The sequence below is a fragment of the Daphnia carinata genome, chromosome 3 (assembly GCF_022539665.2).
Source record: "Daphnia carinata strain CSIRO-1 chromosome 3, CSIRO_AGI_Dcar_HiC_V3, whole genome shotgun sequence".
NCBI lineage: Eukaryota > Metazoa > Arthropoda > Branchiopoda > Diplostraca > Daphniidae > Daphnia > Daphnia carinata.
Window position 1 is genome coordinate 8983666 of NC_081333.1, and position 19945 is coordinate 9003610.

A 19945-nucleotide genomic window follows, 5' to 3' on the forward strand; every position below is an offset into this window, starting at 1 on the left:
TACATTTCCTCTCCTTAAAGGTACTAGCAGAAGCCACAAACGAGAAAAACGAGCGTTCTTCAATTCGCTTACTTTAAATTTCGACGTGTATGTCTATGGTAATTTTTTACTGTTGATATTTTGATACCAAACACATTGAATTAGGCGAATAACAATGGCCCGAAATGCAGAAAAAGCAATGTAAGTCGTGAGTTTCATTTTGTTTTTCATACAACAAATTGGTTGAATGTCTTCATTCTTCACGAACATCCCTGCTTATGATGGCGTGTCACTAAAATAATTCTGTTTTCCTTAACATATGAAGGACAACGTTGGCACGTTTTAGAGCTGCACAATTAGGAACCTTAGGAGGGAAGGATCGTAGGCCTTATTTGGCATCAGAGTGCAAAGATCTAAAGGAGTGTGAAAGATGGCGGAGAGAAATCTTAAGAGAAATATCAAAAAAAGTTACACAAATTCAAAATGGTATTCTCTTTTTTTTTTTTTACTGCAATAAAAAATTTATTTGTATGCTTGCAATCTACAAGATGGGTTGTATTGAAGTTTAACTTTGTTTTGTTGCTTGTAGCTGGTCTTGGAGAATATAGAATCAGAGATCTTAATGATGAAATCAACAAATTACTGAGAGAAAAATACCATTGGGAAGTTCAAATTTTTAATTTAGGTGGGCCAAACTACAGAAGAATAGGTCCTCGCTATCTTGATCGTGAAGGTCGAGAAGTTCCAGGAAACCGCGGTTATCGCTATTTCGGAGCAGCCCGCGAGTTACCAGGTAAATAAGACGAAAAACTGACATATACTCACCCACCCATATCCCCGCCCGCATTTTATGTTACAGGTATTATCTATGCCTCATCTGTTCTTTTCGTACGCAGGTGTCAGGGAATTGTTTGAACAGGAGCCAATGCCTGTTCCCAAAAAGTCACGGGCTGAACTAATGAAAGATATTGACGCCGATTACTATGGATACCGTGATGATGATGATGGCATTCTTATCCCTTTAGAACAAGAGGCTGAAAAAGAGGGTATCTTTTTTACTCATTATCATTTTCCATATTTACCAAAACTGTTTGTGATTTGTATTATAGCTATTGCAAAAGCAGTTGCTGAATGGCAAGCTAAAAAGGAGGCAGGATTATTGGAACTTGATAAAAATAATGCAGAAGAAAACATTTACACAACGCGTAAACTTAAGGTTTGTTTGTCTGAAGTCCTCGTATTCTGAGATAACTAAAAAATGCATGGCTTTCTTTGAATTACATAGGATGATTCCGTCTTGGCGGACAGCGATGAAGAGATGGAAACTGAAGCGCCACGATTTGTAGCTCACGTTGCCGTTCCGTCTCAAAAGGAAGTAGAGGAGGCAATCCTTCGAAGAAAGAAGCAAGAGCTATTGGAGAAATATGTCAGTTCAGAACTGCTGATGGAGACAGAAGAGACGTCAAAGAATTTACAAGCAATGATTTCTGAAGCATGAATTTTTACTTCCGAAAGACCGCATTAATAAACGTCAGCCACATTTTCAATTATCAGTCGATAAATTTTATTGTTGAGTAATCGGGTCGAGTCAACACAGACATTAGAAATAAAAAAAATTCATACGGAGGGATCTCTGGGGTTTTGGATGTTGTCTAACGGAGAAGGGGACGAAGAACCGGAGCTAGAGGATCGTAAAGATTCAGGCGACCGAGGAAGTTCCTGGTCCACAGGACGAGGAGATTGAAGCTGAGGAGGTTGCCTCGATGCTGGTTCAGGAACCACCTCAGGAGGTACCGGGAGGGGAAAAAATGGACGATCAATGATTCGTCTTAAGCGCACCATACCTGGGCCAACGTCAATAATTTCAATTCGTTCATGACGAGGAGGTTCCGCAGTCGCATCTCTTGAACTTGACACCGAGGATGGATGGCGTTTTACATCGTCTTGGAAAATAAAATCACGATCTATCCACCAATCTGGTGAAATGAGTGAGCTATCTACTGTCCATTCCGGAAAATCGCACACGACTCGTAGAAGAGAAAATTCAGTTTTAAGCCGGATGACTCCTGGCTCCGTTACTTTGCTGCCACGGACATCCATCAGTTGAAGATTAGGCATGCTGTGAGCCAGGTGGCGTAAAGTCACATCACTAACTTCAGTATTGGTCAGTGTCAGCACCTCCAAGTGAGGAGCATACTCCTCTGGAGTATTAATACTTCGGTCTGTGACACGATCGATTTCATCGCTATCTTGTCTCCTACAGTATGGGAGGCAATCAGATATTTTCGCATTGTTTATTTGAACTTTGAATGGGGAGGAAACGTACCTGTGTAGTCTCCCGTCGATGTACAAGCGTTTTAATTTTGGTTTTGATTTAAACGCACGGACTTCGGCGTCAGATATAGCTGTTTCTCGCAAATCAAGAACTTCAATATTTTCGAAGCCAAACCTGGCAGACAGGAATATATATGCCGCGCATGTTCCTACTTTTGCGCATCCTCTTAATCGTAAGATTTTTAATTTTGGACATTTGCTGATGGCCATCATCGAGTGGTCTTCAAACCACAAACAACCATTCAAGTTTAGGCTCTCTAAATTGGGTGTCTGGCTTGCCATGTTAAAGAAATAAGATTCTTTGACAGGGACATTAATCAGTTTACAGTTCTCCATTGACAGATGCTTGAATGTTGGAGGGAAGCATTTGTACGTAAGGATTGAAGCATTGATAAAGTGTTCCTCCAGTATCAAGGTTTCCAGATCTGTAAACTGGGTCACCAGCTCAAAAAGTGCAGGAGACAGACATTCTGTGTTTTCTTGAACTTTTCCTGATAGCAACTTCACTGATCCAGTTGATGCCAGTACCTTTGTCCCTCTATGAAAGCATTTGACTGCAACTTCAAGTTCTGCATGGGTAAGGAATCGAGAACGCAAATCTGCTTCTTTCCACAGGGTTCTATCTTTACTGATTTTCTCCAGCCTCCTGCATACTCTGCAGATAAAAAAATTACAATAGTTATTGTTTAGTCAACCATTACACTACAAGTTAATAGGTCAAATGAAAAAATAATTACTGTGCCACAGTAAGAATGTCTTGTAGTTTTAGAAATGACATGATTTGTAGAAGAATATCATCGGAAAGTCGCAAAATATGAGGTTCATAGTTCAGGGCCATGGCTGGAGTAGCGCCTTTAACTGTGAATAAGGTATCCTGAGGTTTGTGTATGTTATTTATAAGACGAAGGTGAAGCTTTTTCACCAACCACCAATCGAAAAAAAGACGTTAGAGGGTGCCAAACATAATATATAGGACTAAAAGTTAATAAACTATGCGGTAAACTTATGAGACACAAAAACAAAAAGGAAAACTAGCGAATATTTTCCAATAATCTTCAGAGTCCGTCTAAGGGGGTGTAAACTGCAAAGAAAAACAGAGCTATGCAGACGACAATGCACAAAGGAGGGCACTGCTAAACAGCAACGCTTGAACTTATTTGGTCACTCCTTTCTCATTTCTAGAAAATTATTCATTTTTCGTGGCTTTTTGAGATTAACAATACATTGAGACGTTAAGGATAACCACGAGGTGAAACCTGAGATTTCTCTTCAAAAAGTTGGATGGCGGTAATTATTCGGTTTCCCGATGCCTGATCCAGAGGAGTCGCTGAAGGATTTAGCTTCTAAATTTATCCCATTGTTGATTGTTTTTTTGTGCTTTGCTGCTTTGTTAACGTGCTTCAGTCAAGTAATTACGAGACCTCACCCTTTTTAACGTGCATGAAAGAGACGATCGATTTCTTCGGTGAATTGATCATGGAAATTTTTCTGATATTCAATTTGTTTTTCTCGTTTCGTTTCCCACGATAAACAGATGCCAACATAGCAGTGCGTGTAAACCAAGTAAATGTTTAAATCAAAGAGAGAATAATGAAACCATAAACATTATCTTTTATAAGGTGATGTATTTTCCCACGAAAATGTTCGGTATTTCATTGTATATACAAGCATTCGATTTTTTTGGGTATTTTTTCAATTTCTATATAGATTCAACATTGTCTTTCTGTTTCTTAAGTGTTAATATCGCGTTGATTTTTGTATGTTTGTTTTTTAAGCCTATCTTGATATTAATACTTTTCCCTGTGATCTTTCACGTTCCATTCACCGCGGTAGCGTGTGAGGTGACTTGAGCATCGCGGTAAACCTTTTTTTTTTCTTAACGTTCATCATTTCCATCAAAACGCTCGTTCAAAGTGTCAATCGTGGCGCGAAATTCGAAAACGGATCGGATAAGTTTTCGATTGTTCTTCAGTTGTTGATGTAAGTTGGTTGTTTGAACGACCAAAATTAAAAGACAAATCAAGGAGAAACTACACGAATCGAAAAAATTGGAATTCAAAAAACGAGAGAAAAATTTTCGACGGGTTGACTAGAGAAAGGAGAGCGCAAAAAAGAGGAGAAGAGATCGAGAGCGCGACAAGAAAACAATGACCAAAAAAGGTGGCATTTCGAAATGATGAGAAAGAGAATCAATGATAAAAATACACGAAACTATGAATAACTACGGTAGACCAAACATACTGGCCTCGGTTCTTTGAAATAGGGGAGAAAGAACCGAACAACGTGACGAAATGAGAAAAAACAGGGACGAAATGAGCGAGCCAAAATATCTACGAAAATGTCAGAGCCAAGTTCGTAAACCAATCACTCGATTGCTTTGCTTTGGATGTTATTTTATCGCTCGCAAAAAGGAAAGAAAACGAATGCGTGCGGCGCAAAAACATGGAAAGCGCTAATTAATAATGATGAATTTAACCTTTTTCATAATTCTACTCACTACCGTAGGAATAAAAGAAAACTAGTTACCGCTACTCGACTCGATAAACAGGAGGGAAACGAGTGAAATTGAAAAAGATGACACGCAAAAAACGTCAAAGAACTAACTTTCTTAATTAAAAAAAAAGAATAAGAATAAATAAAAAAAATGAAACCTTTCCTCTCATTTCTCTGTCGTCAACTTCTTTAACAATAAAGGAATGTATCGACTAAACATCCGCAATCCTGACGTGTCTGTCCGCGACGCGCTCTTGCGATTAAGTAGACTTTTGCGAGTATTTCAGTTCTATCGTTGCACGCCTTAGCGTACGTTCATATATGTGTGGTGTGTGTGTCGTGTACGAATGTGTTTCACACAGGAAAAAAAGACAAACAAAAAATTAAACGAAATAATAAATGAAAAAGTTCGGAAAAATTGGTGTAACTGAAAGTGATAAACCAAGTAGGGGACATGAGGGGGAAAAAACCAAATAGCGAAATAAACGAATTCAGATAAATATCCAAAACTCGGTTTAAAAAAAAAATTAATAAATAAAAAAAAAATAGACACAAAAATTCTCAGTTAGTAAGGGCAAGGGTTCGTCTGAAAGTTAAGGATTAAAATGAAATTGTCTGGAATAACTCCCCAAAAGCCGGCCGTTCGATAATTTAAGCTTTGAAGGTTTTCGACTGACGGAAGGGAAGGAAAACATCATTCTGGGTGAGATTTGGGGAAAAGAAGGTGTACGAAAGATAAACAAAAGTTTTTTTTTTTTGCACCATTCAAATTCACAGAATGGTCGAGAACACGTTGTTGACGAGGACAAAAGTGAAAACGATTTGCATTCACTCTTTTTTCTGTTTTTTCCAGAAGAAAAAAAATATTATATCCTTCAACCAAGTGACTAGCAATCTCTTTCTCTCTTTTTTTTTTTTTTTTTTTTTTTACAATTGATGAGATCCATTTCTTGCCTCGCTGCGAAAAAAAATGATTCGCAAATCGTCTCGACTATATCTCGCGCGTCTAATTCTCCTCGTTGCTTCATTTTCTCTTCCGTTTTTCTATGCGTACTGCAATTTTTAAATAACGTCGCTTGAGCAGAGCTGACTAGCTTTGTAAACGATGAACTTTTGATGAGAAGATATCTTTGTAAACCGATAATTGGTTTGTGGAGTGGGGTGAGTTAGGATGGGTGTGTTCCAGGATGATTTTTTCTTTCCTGTCTTAAATGCTCGCAGACGAGTCAAGTGCGAGAGATGTTTTGCGGGGAGGAGGGCTTGTCTTCTTTCTGTTGTTTTTCTTGGAGGGAGGTTGTCAGCTACTAAAGCGTGAGTGTGTGTGTGGTGTGTGTGTACGTGTAACATGTGTGGATGTAAGTGGCTGGTTCTGGCAAATGGGCGCCCCATTTAGGCTTTGCTGGTGCGCCCTGTCGAGGATCCGGCGGTTTTGAACGAAACTTGCAGAACGCGGTTACCAAGCGTGTAGCCATTAAGCGATTGGATGGCTACGAGAGCTTCGTCGTAGTTGGTCATGGTGACGAAGCCGAAACCCTTGCACTTGTTAGTTTGCAGATCGCGAATGACTTTGACGCTCTGGACAGCACCAAAGGGGCCGAAAAGCTGCCACAGGACGCTCTCTTCCGTGTCGGGTGCCAGGTTGTAAACGAAAATGCACCAACCTGTCCCTTCATCAAATTTGAAGTAAACATCTGTGAATTTTACATTGGGTTTATTCATTATGGAACTTAGTATACCGTACCTGGAATAGCAGCTCCGGCGGCGGCTGCAGCAGCGGCTCCTGGCAGCAAGGGCGACGCCAAAATATCACCGGCCAAAGGCGAAAACCTTCATTCAAGTAGAAAAAACAAAAATACGCCCCCAAAAAACAAAAAACAATTTACTACAACACGTTTAACATTTGTTTTTTTTTCGAATCATTTAAATAATTAATAAATGGTCTTCATTTTAAAAAAATCTGATTCAATTTCAAAAATAAAAGGAACGTTTTTAGTTAAACGATCAAGTTAGTTGTTATCACAGACGTTCAGAAAAAAGAAAGCGCAAAAGTTGAACTAAACAAATTGAGACCAGGACCAACCAAGTAATAATAATAACGAGAAAGAGTTTGAAAAAAAAAAACCAAAAACTGAACAGAAAAAATAATAAAGTTGAATGGTTTGCATGATATAGAGACTGACCTTTGAAGCCCTTTGTTGAGGGCCAACACAGCCTTGCCCGCACTTGAGTGTGTGTAACAATGGAGGAAGAATATACAGAGAGAAAAAACAGGTGGGCGGGAGCGGGAAGAATAAAAAAAAAACACATTAAAAATAAGAAAAACAACAAAAACACAAAAATCAGATCGACAAGTCAAAATAGTTGAAACCCAATAAATCATACGCGCGCAACAGAATCAACTAGACAGACGTGGATAAATTATCGTCCGATATTTAACGATCGTTTTGCTTTTGTTAGAGGATTCATCATTTTTTAGTTACTTATTATTGCTTTCCATGTCCATCTCGTCAGTTCACTTGACGCTGAACCACACGAAGGCGTGTCTCAATAGTAGTAAGACGCCTGCGTGAATAACCTCCTGCAAGCCTCTCCCTCCCTTGGATCTACATTTTTGTTTGCTACCAAAATCGTCCTAAACATTGAACATCCGCCAAGTGTTAATATAACCATTCCAGATTAATGACGACACAAGTGACCATATCAAAAATATCCAAGTGCTTGTCACAGAAAAAAAGTCGGGGGTTTCTTTTCACTAGTTGAAAAGCGATTTGTTTTTTTTTTAGGGGGTTGTTGTTTGCGAAATGGGGAATTTCGAAAAAGAATAAGCTACCTGGAAGGAGTGCGAGCGCCTTCCGACAGGTCGGTGATGCTCAGATCATTGACCCCAACACCGTCATTCACACCGGTGACGCCCATCGGTTGCCACGCTGCCCCGCCTCTGTCAACATAAAAATAATCCAAATCAAACAATCAATCTGAGATCAGAAGTGTCAATAAATTAACAAAATCAAACAAAAAGGAAATAAGAACAAAATTTGCAATTCGACTTTAATGGCGGGGCAGCCACGACCAACCGCCGACTTTCATTCTTAACGAGCGACTGTCATTGGAGTGTTTTGGCTCAGACTTACTGGCCCGACCTTTCATAAGAGTAGAACCCGGTGAAACGGAATTTTGAATATAGGAGGAGACGGAAGGAAAAAAACAAAACCAAAGCAGAAAAATGAAAAAAAAAAGCTAACAAGCTGAGAGGTTTGAAAGGAAAAGAAAAAAAAAAACAGGGGAAACATCGTACCTGGCCAAAGGAGAGAGTGGGATATAGCGAAGACGTCCGGTTGGATGTATGGGTCCTCCGAAGCGTCTAACGCCCAACGCCGCCGCAGCTGCAGCTGCAGCACCAGACGAAAATTCTAAACAAAAAAATAAACAATTACCATTTATCATCTACCTAATGATTTTACGGTAGATTTAAATATTTAGAGACTATACCAGGTAGATAAGCGGCCAACGGAGCTAAACCTTTGGTAGAATTACTCGGGTTGTTGGCAAACTTGACAGTGATGGGCTCGGTGGCTCCTTGCGGCACCGTGCCGTTCAGCTTCTCGATGGCGCGTTCCGCTTCCCCGCGCGTGTCAAACCGAATGAAACCCACCCCTTTTGACAGACCGGCTGCTTACATGTGAGTAAAAATAGAAACGGAGCAAATAAAAATGAGTTTCTACAGATCGAAATGCATCAGTGGCTGACGTGTAGTCGGCAAACCTTACAATTTTGTAAAAAAAAAGAAATATTTCAAATACCCGTAATGCTGTCACAGAGGATGCGAGACGTGATGATGCGTCCAAACGGCGCAAATAGAGTCTCCAGTTCGCTCTGGCACATAGTCTTGGGAATGCCGCTGACATACAAGTTGGCCCCCTTGATGTTTTCGCTGCTGGGACGCGCGAACGAAACCTGCATTCGTAAAATATCGATTACTATTTTCTATCAAAAAATATATATTTTGTAAGAATCTTCAAAAAACAAGGCATTTAGTATCGTCCCAGTTGTGTCAACACAGCCGGACTATACATGGTACACTCGAACACCATGCTGTTCACAAGACGGGCAAGCAATTTTTCCCGTTCACTCTCGTCCAAAATGTTGAGCTCTATTTCGGGAAATCAAAACATTGCATGCTACAAGACACCAGGGCTCGTGTTCGTAGATACAAACACAGCCGGATTCGGATGAACGAGTCTCTTTCTTCCTCTTCCGTATGCAAAATAAATAACACACACGCCACCATTTTAGCAGATAAATCATAAAAAATATGTTCACCTTGATCGTTTTGTTTTGTAGACGTAATCCGTTCAGAGTATTAATGGCTTTCTCGGCGTCTTCGGCTCGGTGATAGTTGACAAATCCGTAGCCCAAACTCTGCCCTGCTTTCAAATCGAAAATGGAAATGGACAAAAAAAATTGGAAAAACAAAATCTCGTTGATTTTTTACTGATTTCCGGTTATTCAAACTTATTAAAAAAATTCCAGACAGTCGATAAATTATCTACCTACATTGATTTAAAATTCAAGACCTGTAATTTTGTCACGGATGAGTTTGCAGCTTTCAACTTCGCCGATGGAAGCGAAAAGGGAGCGGATCTCCTCTTGCGTCATGGTTTGCGGCAAGTAATTGACGATCAAGTTGGTCTTGCTTTCGTCATCTTTGGGCACAATGTGCTGGGATCCCTAAATTTCAAAAAAGCAAAAAAAAAAAAACCTTTGTTAATTCATCGTCACACACATAGACCCACACAGAGCAGGAAATTGCTTTAAAAAGGAGTCAAGAAAAATGAGACAGACGAATCCTCTCACGTGGCTAACATTATTGACGGATGCAACGTGGTTGAGTCCATTGGCTGTCAAGGCGCCGTGTTGAGGTAGGCTTTCTAAACCGTTCATTTTTCTGCTTTTGTCGGCTACTGTGTAATCTAAAGAGTGGGCAGAAAAAAAAGTAAATACAAAATTAAGATCAGCTTATTTTTGTTCGAATAAGTTAGCAATAATGATACGCCCACACGGCAGTTCAAGAATCGCTCTGAGGCGGAACAGGAGTCATTAGCGTGACCAAAGTGTTTCGTTAGAACACGTGTCGTGTCGTGTCATTAAAAGTTGGTTCTTTTCTAGTCTAACGTCGTACCCAAAAACGTAAACGTGATCGCCAAAAGAATGGCGTCGAGAGATAACCGATAGGGTGGACGAGCTATCGATCGGCGTCTACACACAGTTGCTGGGCGTAGGATTATGACGCCATCTGACGTGCTATACGATTCGCGTCTCAACAAACACAATACATAGAAAGGGGGCTGGAGGGGAAAATTTGAAAAGCAGGGATGCAGCTGCTTCCAACAACCCTCCTAACCATCTGCAAATGGAAATGCGCAGACATTGGTGCTACCTATTCCACTCTAGAAGAATGGGTAATCCCTGGGACGTTGCCAGATGAAAGCCCCCCAAAAACATTTAAATCGAAATTAAATGGCCTGGAAAAAAAATATCAAAGATTTTTTGATTTGAACATTTGAAACTGAACACGAAAAATGAGAATTGTGTTAACATGTTGAGATATCTGGTATGGCAAAGGTTAAAAAATTAATAAATAGTTTGGATGTTAATCAAAGTATTGGAAATTGTAGGACGGATGCAAGACGGGCTACGCATGAACCGGTTGGTTTGGACTGATCCTGTTGAGGAATTTAATTTTTTTTTGTAAATTGTATATTTGTGTGTACTTCAAGCGATGGAGATTGTCGTACGAAAACCTGAACGCAACACCCCATTACCGTGTATTGCCAAATTCTTCGAATCTGTTAGACCTTTAAAATGCAATGAATTAATAAACCGTAGAAGTCAATAATAGATCCTAAGAGTGCTTGGATAGAGCAAAATGGCAACCAATAACAGGGAAAAACTCTAAAAATGGAAGCGTTGGCAGATTCTAGAATTGAATAGAGCAATAACGATAAAATCTCCAAGTGGAGCTCAAATCTAATGCAATCCTTTGTTGTTGAAACGGTAAAATTCAAATTTCAACGAGACGAAGATCAAAACGCGTGACAATTTTCCTTTTTCAATCATCATAATAATAAAAAATCGTCCTAGTTTCCTATTACATCCGCAGTTGTTGGAACGCATCATTTTTCGGTTGTCTTTCATCGATTCAAATCTCCCCCTTCCTCATCTTTTTTTTCCATCCCGCTTTCAAAGAGAAAATTGTGTTCAGTAAAGGTTATGTTCCCCTCCCCCCTTATTTTGTACTTACTCACTGACAGAAAGAACTATTGATCCAGTAAAAAAAAAAGAAGGTAGGAGGGGGGCCCGGTTGCCATGGAGGCCATGCAAACACTCGACGCAGATGGATCAAGGTGGCGCGTGCGCCAACCATCTGCCCTATTCAAACTTTTCATCCGCTTTTCCATTTCCGTTAACCCGACAAAGGGTGATGACATTACGTCGAAAAATGTCATTAGCTTTAAAAATAAAATAAAAACTACTTTTTTTACGTGTCGGCATTCTAGTCGTGGAAATTACCATAAAACAAGAGTTAGTGGTCTCTCACTCGACTGCAACATTCCCAAAGGAGGGGGGCATCTCGACGCCCGCTGGATTATTGATCGTCGTTTTGAACGCACGCGCGCTGAACCACCATTTCTCTCCTTCTACACGCACATACATAAAAAAACTAAATCGATATACGGACCCTCCCATCACTGCAGCTGCTCCTTCCTGACAAGACCTTGCCCTTTTTTTCGAACAAAAAAAAAAGAACCGAGAAAATTTCGTGTATATATGTTGACTGATGAGTGAAATGAAAATAACTTTATACACTTCTACACGAATAGGTGGGGCAGAGGGGGGGGCAGCGAATGATTAGCTACACGGCGGTCAGGAGGCTGGGTATGGACACTAGTGACAGTTGGTTTCTCAGCAGCTGTTTGCTTGCGTAGCCCATCCCGTTCCTTCCTTTTTTTTTACGTTTTGTCGACCCAATCTATCTCTTTTTTGCTTTCTCTTACTTTTTCTTTTTTTGGAATTCCGCCATCTTGAAACGAGCGAAAGGGGGCGTTCTACTAATCCAATCAAAATTATTTTACCTTGGGATGTGACGAAAAATGGTTGAAAATGGCCGGTGGTCACCCGCGTGGTCTCACACACACTCACTCTCGTCGTTGTCGTTTGAGAAAAAAAAAAACAGGGAACCAAATATCTCTGATTGGAAAACGTGGGGAGTAAAATGGTATACGAATCAAAAAAACTCTTCAAAAAGAAATGAAAAAACAGCCCGTGTGTTTTTTTTATAGATTACTAAATCAAGTCAAAATTACGAAATTGATTTAAAGTATGTGTGCTTTGTTTGTTTTTCTTGTCAAAACTGAATAAGGAAAGACAAAAAAAAGGGGGGATAGGAAACTGATAGCTGATGGAAGAAAAAGAAAAATTAACACACGGAACGAGAAAATTCAAAAAGGACGGGAACGAAGGAACACAAGACTTGCTCGGTTTCTGGTCGGACTTCTACTGCGTGGAGTTTAGGGCCCACAACGCGCAAACTCCGAACCCATCGAAAATTCGGCGCGCAAGTAGCGCCACCCACCCTGTCCTTTCATACTTTGATCGCATACATTTTCATTGTAAACCCCCTCCCCTCCTGCAACCCTCACCCCTCGTTGACATACACATACATACACAACACATAGAAATGGATATAGGTTCTTGCCCTAAAATGTTTAGATTATATATGCATGTATATTTTCTGCGAAGAACTTGCTATGTTTATTTTATTGGCCAAATTATTGATACAAATAGGTAGAATAATTCATTATACGTGCACGATTGAAGTGTTTTGGCTGTGACGTCATTAAGCATTTGTACTTGTGTATTGATTTTTCCGTTATGCCTCTGAAGAAACGTCGGTACGTAGCCGTTGGGAATGTTTTCCCGACTTGCCAGACAGGATGATTGCGTTTTCTGCAAGCTGGAAGGGCCGACATCTTGATTTGTTGGATTGAACTCGTTTATAGCCGCGCAGCTCTCAAACATTTCCTTTGTTCCAAACTGTACCACACAGATAAAAATATATCTATGTGGGCTGATATTTGAAAGGAGGATTCTTTTTCCACGGTTCTCATCGATCAAACAAAAGAACAAAGAGAACGAAGCATGAATTACTGATTTACGACTTTGCCTTAGTCACTTACTCTCTATCTCTCTCTCTCTCTCTCCACTATAAATATAACACTACGACGATTTAATTAACTATGGAGTACGTTTCCCCATTCAGTATATCTATTGTTTCCCTTTCCGTTCAGTAAACGAATTCATGATTTCACGTAACATGCCAACAAACCATACCAACATATTTAAATAAAAAATAACTATGCATTAACGCAGAAAAAAAAATATTATAAGTGGATACAAAAAAAATTGTAAATTTTCGTTAATAACTAACATTTGGGGAATTTCAAAATCTTTATATGTATTCGAAACGAGTTCAATTTCAGCGACTTGGCAATTTCGTAGCAGAAGACCATCGAATGAAAGACAAGACAACCAAGACACAAAACCTGCCAAAGTGGGTGGCGGTGTCATCTCTACCATTTTCCGTTCTAAATATAAAAAATCTATTGTTATTCATCGAAAAAAAGTTTATACTTACTACTACTATGTCGACGTCAGCAATATTCATCCTTGATGTCAAGGGAAAAGTAAAAATTATCTTAGATTTTTTTTTTACATAATGAATATTTATATTATACAAATCTGTGTCAAACAGGTGTTGATTTCCCGCAACTATCGAGGTGATGTCGAAATGGGGGTAATCGACAAATTTTTACCTTTCTTGATGGAAAAAGAGGAAGAGGGTAGTTTAACTCCCGTGTTCCAGACGTCTGGGTGCACATTCATGTACATAAAGCACCAGAATCTATATATTGTCAGCGTTTCTCGTAATAATGCCAATGCCGCCATGGTTTTCTCTTTTCTCCATAAAATTGTGCAAGTGATGAGTGAGTACTTTAAAGAAATTGAAGAAGAAAGCATTAGAGACAACTTTGTCATCATCTTTGAGCTTTTGGATGAAATGAGTGACTTTGGCTATCCACAAACTACGGAAAGCAAAATTTTGCAAGAGTGAGCTCCTAATTTACATGTGTGCAGAATACTGTGAAACATTCTTTACCATGTTCTAGGTATATCACTCAGGAAGGGCATAAACTTGAAACTGCACCAAGACCACCTCCAGCTGTGACCAATGCAGTATCTTGGCGCTCAGAGGGTATCAAGTACCGGAAAAATGAAGTTTTCCTCGATGTCATTGAATCCGTCAATCTCCTGGTAATACTTTTAGTATAAAGGTTTTGAATGTTTATTAATTTTTTTTTTCTGTGCCATAAAGGCTTCTACTACTGGTAATGTTTTGAGAAGTGAGATTGTTGGGTCTATAAAGATGAGAGTGTACTTATCTGGCATGCCTGAACTGCGCTTGGGTCTCAACGACAAGGTCTTGTTCGAAAGCACAGGACGGGGCAAATCTAAATCTGTTGAATTAGAAGATGTCAAGTTTCATCAATGCGTCCGCCTGTCCAGGTAATGAAATCTAAATCCCTTGATATTTCGAAACTCAAGGATAACTCTGTTTATTTCGTCAGATTCGAAAATGACCGAACCATCTCGTTCATTCCACCTGACGGCGAGTTTGAGTTAATGTCTTATCGGTTAAACACTCACGTAGGTCTTCCGTAGAAAATTGTAATTCCCATCCTTGAGAATGATACCTGTTTTAAATACGAAACAGGTGAAACCTCTTATTTGGATCGATTCGGTGATTGAACGACACGCCCACTCGCGCGTAGAGTATATGATTAAAGCTCGATCGCAGTTCAAGCGCCGCTCGACTGCTAACCACGTCGAGGTTGTAGTTCCTGTTCCAGCCGACGTCGATACACCCAAGTTCAAGACTTCCGTCGGAAGCGTCCGCTACGTCCCTGAACAGAATGTTCTCATTTGGAGTATCAAATCCTTTCCCGTATGTCCAGTTTCCGCTTCGTTTTCTCGTTTTTTTTATCGCATCTCAACGGATGGAGGGAAAAAAAGGAATGGAAGGGAAATGTATTTGTCCGGCTTTTTTTTCTTACATTTCTCCCTTTGACACTCCTGTTTTCAATGGCTTCTTGTTGGGCTTTTCTCTATAGTGGGAAGTAGAAGAGGATCCTTTATGTAAAAGGATCTCATGGTGATAACGACCCACTCATTGTTACACATTCCTTTTCATAGGGCGGTAAGGAATACCTGATGCGGGCACACTTTGGGCTCCCCAGCGTTATCAGCGAGGAAACGGAAGGCAAACCTCCCATCCAGGTCAAGTTCGAGATCCCTTACTTCACCACGTCAGGCATTCAGGTACATCGAACGCCATCTATCTTCGCTCTAATGCACGATACGTTTACAACCATCTCCCCCATTTGTTTGTATGCAAAATTTTGATTACGACTTTTGTCTTATGTCTTTTTAGGTTCGTTATTTGAAGATTATCGAAAAGAGCGGATACCAAGCCTTGCCTTGGGTTCGTTACATCACCCAGAACGGTGATTACCAGTTGAGGACCAACTGATTGTTTTCACCAACGTCCAGTCTTCTTCTTACACAAAACCCTTCTGTCCTGCTTTTCCTCTACACTATACACACTTGTTGTTTGAATATATTCTTTAGCTCTTGTCATTCACTTTCAGCCTATTTTCGCTATAAGAGAAGAAAAATTTAAGATTTTCTTTCCAGATACCATTTTGTTTAATTTTTTTTTCTCTTAATATCATTTACTTCATATATTTTTTTTTTGGTCCACCTCCTCCCTCCTTCAACCTTTTTTTATATAGCAGTTGCCTGATTACAATCACACTTAATACACTGGTCCAATCAGCTGAGCATTTTTTTTTCTATGCGGAGCTGAAAGTCTTTGAATGAAAGCTACACAGTGACTGCGCTGTTGTCAATAGTTCGTGTATAGCTGAAATGAAATTGCCAATCCAGCAAAAGGCTGGCAAAAGAAGAGTGCGGAGCAACGGATTTTGTTATTTTGGCTGATGCCCTTCTTATTTACTTTTTTTTTCTCCTTCGTCGGCTTGTTTGCCGATTCTACCACCGTTCCTTTCACCTTATGCCTTCAAAGAACCCACACACACATACACGGCGAAAGAGAAAAGGAAAAGAAATGAGGGGAATCGTTTCGTCATTCAGCTACCCAGTCACGAACTTATAACCAAACCTGCCCGTCAACTCTATCACGGAAAATACTTTTCCTTTTAAAAGAGGAAAGACTTCGTTCAGCTTCCACCCTCCTTCTCTTACTTAACGAGTATTCGTGATTGACTGCATATCACCGACTCGCATCTTCTTCCGCTGGATAGATGTAGAAAAATAAAGCCACCGTCGGGTTTTGTACACCATTCTAATTTTCTTTTTCGTTTTTGCTCAGTTTTTTTCCTCATCTATGGCAAACGAGGAACACTCCAAAGTTGATTGAATCGAACCTTTGCACGAGATGGGCACTTCTCGTGTTAGCCAAGCGCGGAAGCAATTCCACTGCTACTCGGTTGGCTGGGTGAGAAAGTATAACGTTACCTATATCTACTATATTTACGTAATAGTAAATGCACAAGTTTTCTATAGCCACTGCTGTTGGGATGCGCGAGTATTGAACGGTTTCCCCGTGATGCCCCGTTATTATCTCTGCACCGTATCTCTCGCTCTCTATCATCTCCGCATTGGCGTCTTGTCTATTCAGTTGATTGAATTCCCTTATTTGAAGCGTGATGGCGTAGGTCTTTTGCCTTTTCATTGCATCGCTATTTATTTATTATTATTATTATTAAGACCATTTTCGTATAATCGCACATGTTTTGCGCTGAAATTCATTTTCCCTATTGACGTTTTCCCCTCTCGTCGTCGATCTTTTGATCCTTTTATTGAAACCCGTTTGAGGTATTTTCATCAAACAGATGAAGAATTTTATTCTGCGACTCGATAAATAGCACGGCCACGAATGTACAAAAAAATAAATAAATAAGAAAAACGTGCAGTCTGTTAACAGATGAAATAAGTGGGAGTGTCGTGAACAAAAGCTCCCCTTTTTATTATTTATACTGTTTGAACGTGGACTGGTACTGTTCAATGGCATTAGGCAACCATGCGGGAAATCGATTTCATCTTTCCGTTTTAATTTTTCAAGGTTTACTCTGTCCAGAACAGCCTTGTCTGAAATTTATGATCGGCCTTTAAAGAGCGTGAACGCCATTCCGTGTGAAAATCGCCCTCCCTCACCCCAGTAATAATAAAAAAAAACGTCCTCCAACCCCCGAATAAAAAGGGGTCACCAGGAATACGTTTGAAAGAAAGCCAAATTGCTTAGCATCTCAGCCGCAAACGGTTCCGCAAACGTCGTAAACACGCGGACGGTTTGGGGGTCGTGTTAAGAAAAAAAAAATGTAAAGACATAGTAACGAAGATGTAGACAAGAAGAGAAGGACAATGGAACGCAATCAAACGACCTCTCGTTCTGATCTTTGTTTTTTTTTTACTCCTCTTGTACCTTCCTTTTTATAAGTTCGTTTGCACGAATTTCGAGCACGGGTAAATAAAAGAAAGGAATAGAAAAGGACTTTAGGTAGATGGACGTCACGACGACCGCTGTGGCTTTGGAAAAAAAATCGAGCTGGAATGAATGAACTGACGATAACGGACGTTGGATTTTAAAAGGAAATAGGTTCAAAACATTTTTTATTCCGAAGCTTTTTACGCTAAGAAAAGGCCTTGACGTTGAGGAATCGAAAATCAAATACAATGAGAAGGGGGAAAGTGAAAAGCACGGATGAATTGAAAAAAGGGACCCTCCCATTGATGCCGGAGTGATTTATTTAGCCGCTGTATATTATAATATACACGTCAGAGTGCCCTCGTGTGTTATATACTACCTATATAATATCTTCTATGGATTCCTGCCTCCGCCATCTTTCCTATTCGGTGTATTCTTTCATTGCCGTGCGAGTTATTGACGCAGACCTTATTATATACGACGTCCGTTGAAAGAGAGGGACTTTTTTTCCCTCCGACTCTGTGTGTAACGAGCTGTTGTGGCTTTGCAATGGTTTTCCGTGGAAGGAGGAGTGGAAAGAACCACTCTAGACAGATCTTGCATCGAGTTGATGTTGTTACCGCGGACACGTTCGTCGTCATGGTGACCACAAAACTTCCGACATCCGACTACATCCTCTTATGTTTTTTCCCTTCTTTTATCGGTGCTGGGGCTAGAGGCAAGTCAATGGTCGTATCTCAAAGGACTCGAATAATGACGTGTACGTTATAACACGAAGAAGATGCTATTGATGAGAGATGTAGATATAAAGAAGATAATAAAGAAGGACTTTAAACGTTGATCGGATTGTCAATTCAAGCCGACAGATGGTGTTTTTTTTTTCTTCCCTGTCATCTGCCGGAAGGGGAGCCTGCAGCAGCTGGAAGAGAAACAGACAAAAAAAAACTATCCTGCCTACGTATGAAAAGAACAGGAGGGGAGGACTTCCACTTTACTAAAAGAAAAAAAGAGCTAACTACTCATAGGTGTCACAGGTGTTTTTTTGGCGAACTGCGTGAACGCTTCGTTATGTTAATTACGCTAATAAATCGTACCAGTCATTGCATTAGCGAAACCTCATGCTAGTTGCACGCTATCTTAGCAGACGTCAATTATAGAACATCCCCATTATCTGAATACGCCATCGCATGACGAGAGATTTCAGGAAAATTAATGTGAAATGAAGTGGTCAAAGAGGAAACCAACTTAAGCAAAATCTTCGTAAGATGCTACGTTTTCACAGGCTTTTCATCATCTACTTATCGTCAACTTTTATGGCCGATAATTGCTTTTGGTTGAATATTTAAAGTCGTCTAAAGACCATACAGTAGAGTTGAAATGAAAATTCGTGAAACACTCTTAGTTGCCATTTTCGAGCAGAGGCATTTCACTAATAATTACAGCAGACCCGTACGAGGAATTTACCATTTTATCTGGGCGTACATAAGCAACTTCCAATAAAGAAAGTTTATTAATCAATAAACTTCAATCTTGTGCAGGAATGTAGCCAACTTCTAATCAAACGATAATTACACAAAGAAAATCTATCTGTTGGAAATGAAAAAAAAAATCCATTTACTGTCCGTGGTGAAGTTATTCACTGACGTCCCAAAACATTTAATACTAAAAGTTAGACTTCTCTTCGGCGCCATTTTACCCCAAACTAAAGTTGATTATCGTTGTACTAGCGTCCGGCTCACGTATCAATTAATTAAAAAAAAAGGCCCGTTCGTGTTGTTCAATATAGTTACATCGAATTAACATGTAGATTAAGGTAATGGTGGTTCTGTGCGCAATAGAAAAATAATGCTAGAGAGACCAACGTACGTTAGGAGACCCCATATTGTCGCTTAATGACTATCAGATTATCATGAAACAAAACTATAGGGGGTAATGAGTACCACTAGTCTACCCAGAGGAAACATACAATTGTCCTACCTTTTACGTCAGTCAGGCTCTCATTGTTGTGCAGCGACGTGGGAGGTCGATTGTCATGTAAAATAACCCACGTTTTGTTCACATACACACGGAAAAAAAGGCCAGAGATTTGAATTTCCACTTTTCCTTCGATTTCACTGAAGTGCATATATCGTAAATAGATGCTATAGTTTATCTATATCATCGGTGGTACGTCTATTGGCCGATACGGAATTCACGACACGCAGATGAGTTGACAGCATGCAAATATCGTCACAAGGCAGCAGGGCAATATTGGTACACACAGCCCGTCATATACCCTTCGGCTGTATAGGTCTATAGAAACAGTCTAGATAAATAGTTTTTCGCGTTGTATGCAAATCAAGCCTTATTGAACACGTATAACCAAGTTCTATATATACAGCCCTGTGTCAACATGAGAAGAGCGCGCGAGCTCAGTGACGTTGCATCCTGCCCGGACACGGTGCGTACGAAAACTGAACCTCTCCTGTTGAATTGTTGATTCGTATTTGTTTAAGCCTCTTTATTTTTACTGGC

At 39.9% G+C, this 19945-nt stretch overlaps 4 protein-coding genes across 4 annotated transcripts; 2 read left to right on the forward strand and 2 right to left on the reverse strand.

Moving 5' to 3' along the window:
* Nucleotides 1-18: 18 nt before the first annotated feature.
* On the forward strand, nt 19-1529 carry LOC130685548 (pre-mRNA-splicing factor ISY1 homolog). Its single transcript, XM_057508859.2, has 6 exons — nt 19-180; nt 305-465; nt 569-772; nt 876-1025; nt 1089-1195; nt 1265-1529. Exons 1-6 carry the CDS (start codon nt 155-157, stop codon nt 1475-1477), a joined length of 861 nt encoding a protein of 286 aa, XP_057364842.1. The 5' UTR covers nt 19-154; the 3' UTR covers nt 1478-1529.
* LOC130685532 (F-box/LRR-repeat protein 12-like) lies at nt 1530-3406 on the reverse strand. The gene is made up of 3 exons (XM_057508843.2): nt 3051-3406; nt 2306-2968; nt 1530-2236 (listed from the first exon to the last, which is right to left on the reverse strand). The coding sequence occupies exons 1-3, from the start codon at nt 3149-3151 to the stop codon at nt 1597-1599; spliced, it is 1404 nt and encodes a 467-aa protein (XP_057364826.1). The 5' UTR covers nt 3152-3406; the 3' UTR covers nt 1530-1596.
* Nucleotides 3407-3918: 512 nt separating this feature from the next.
* Nucleotides 3919-12358, reverse strand: LOC130685574 (ELAV-like protein 3). Its single transcript, XM_059494590.1, is given in 11 exon segments — nt 3919-6497; nt 6548-6633; nt 6987-7028; nt 7637-7744; nt 8102-8216; nt 8296-8478; nt 8607-8760; nt 9127-9233; nt 9357-9534; nt 9661-9776; nt 11940-12358. Coding segments are annotated over 10 exon segments (1362 nt in total). The 5' UTR covers nt 9748-9776; nt 11940-12358; the 3' UTR covers nt 3919-6195.
* Nucleotides 12359-13401: 1043 nt separating this feature from the next.
* LOC130685536 (AP-1 complex subunit mu-1-like) lies at nt 13402-15756 on the forward strand. Its single transcript, XM_057508847.2, has 8 exons — nt 13402-13550; nt 13619-13974; nt 14034-14178; nt 14240-14430; nt 14493-14571; nt 14639-14869; nt 15118-15243; nt 15356-15756. Exons 1-8 carry the CDS (start codon nt 13509-13511, stop codon nt 15452-15454), a joined length of 1269 nt encoding a protein of 422 aa, XP_057364830.1. The 5' UTR covers nt 13402-13508; the 3' UTR covers nt 15455-15756.
* The last annotated feature ends 4189 nt before the right edge of the window (nt 15757-19945 follow it).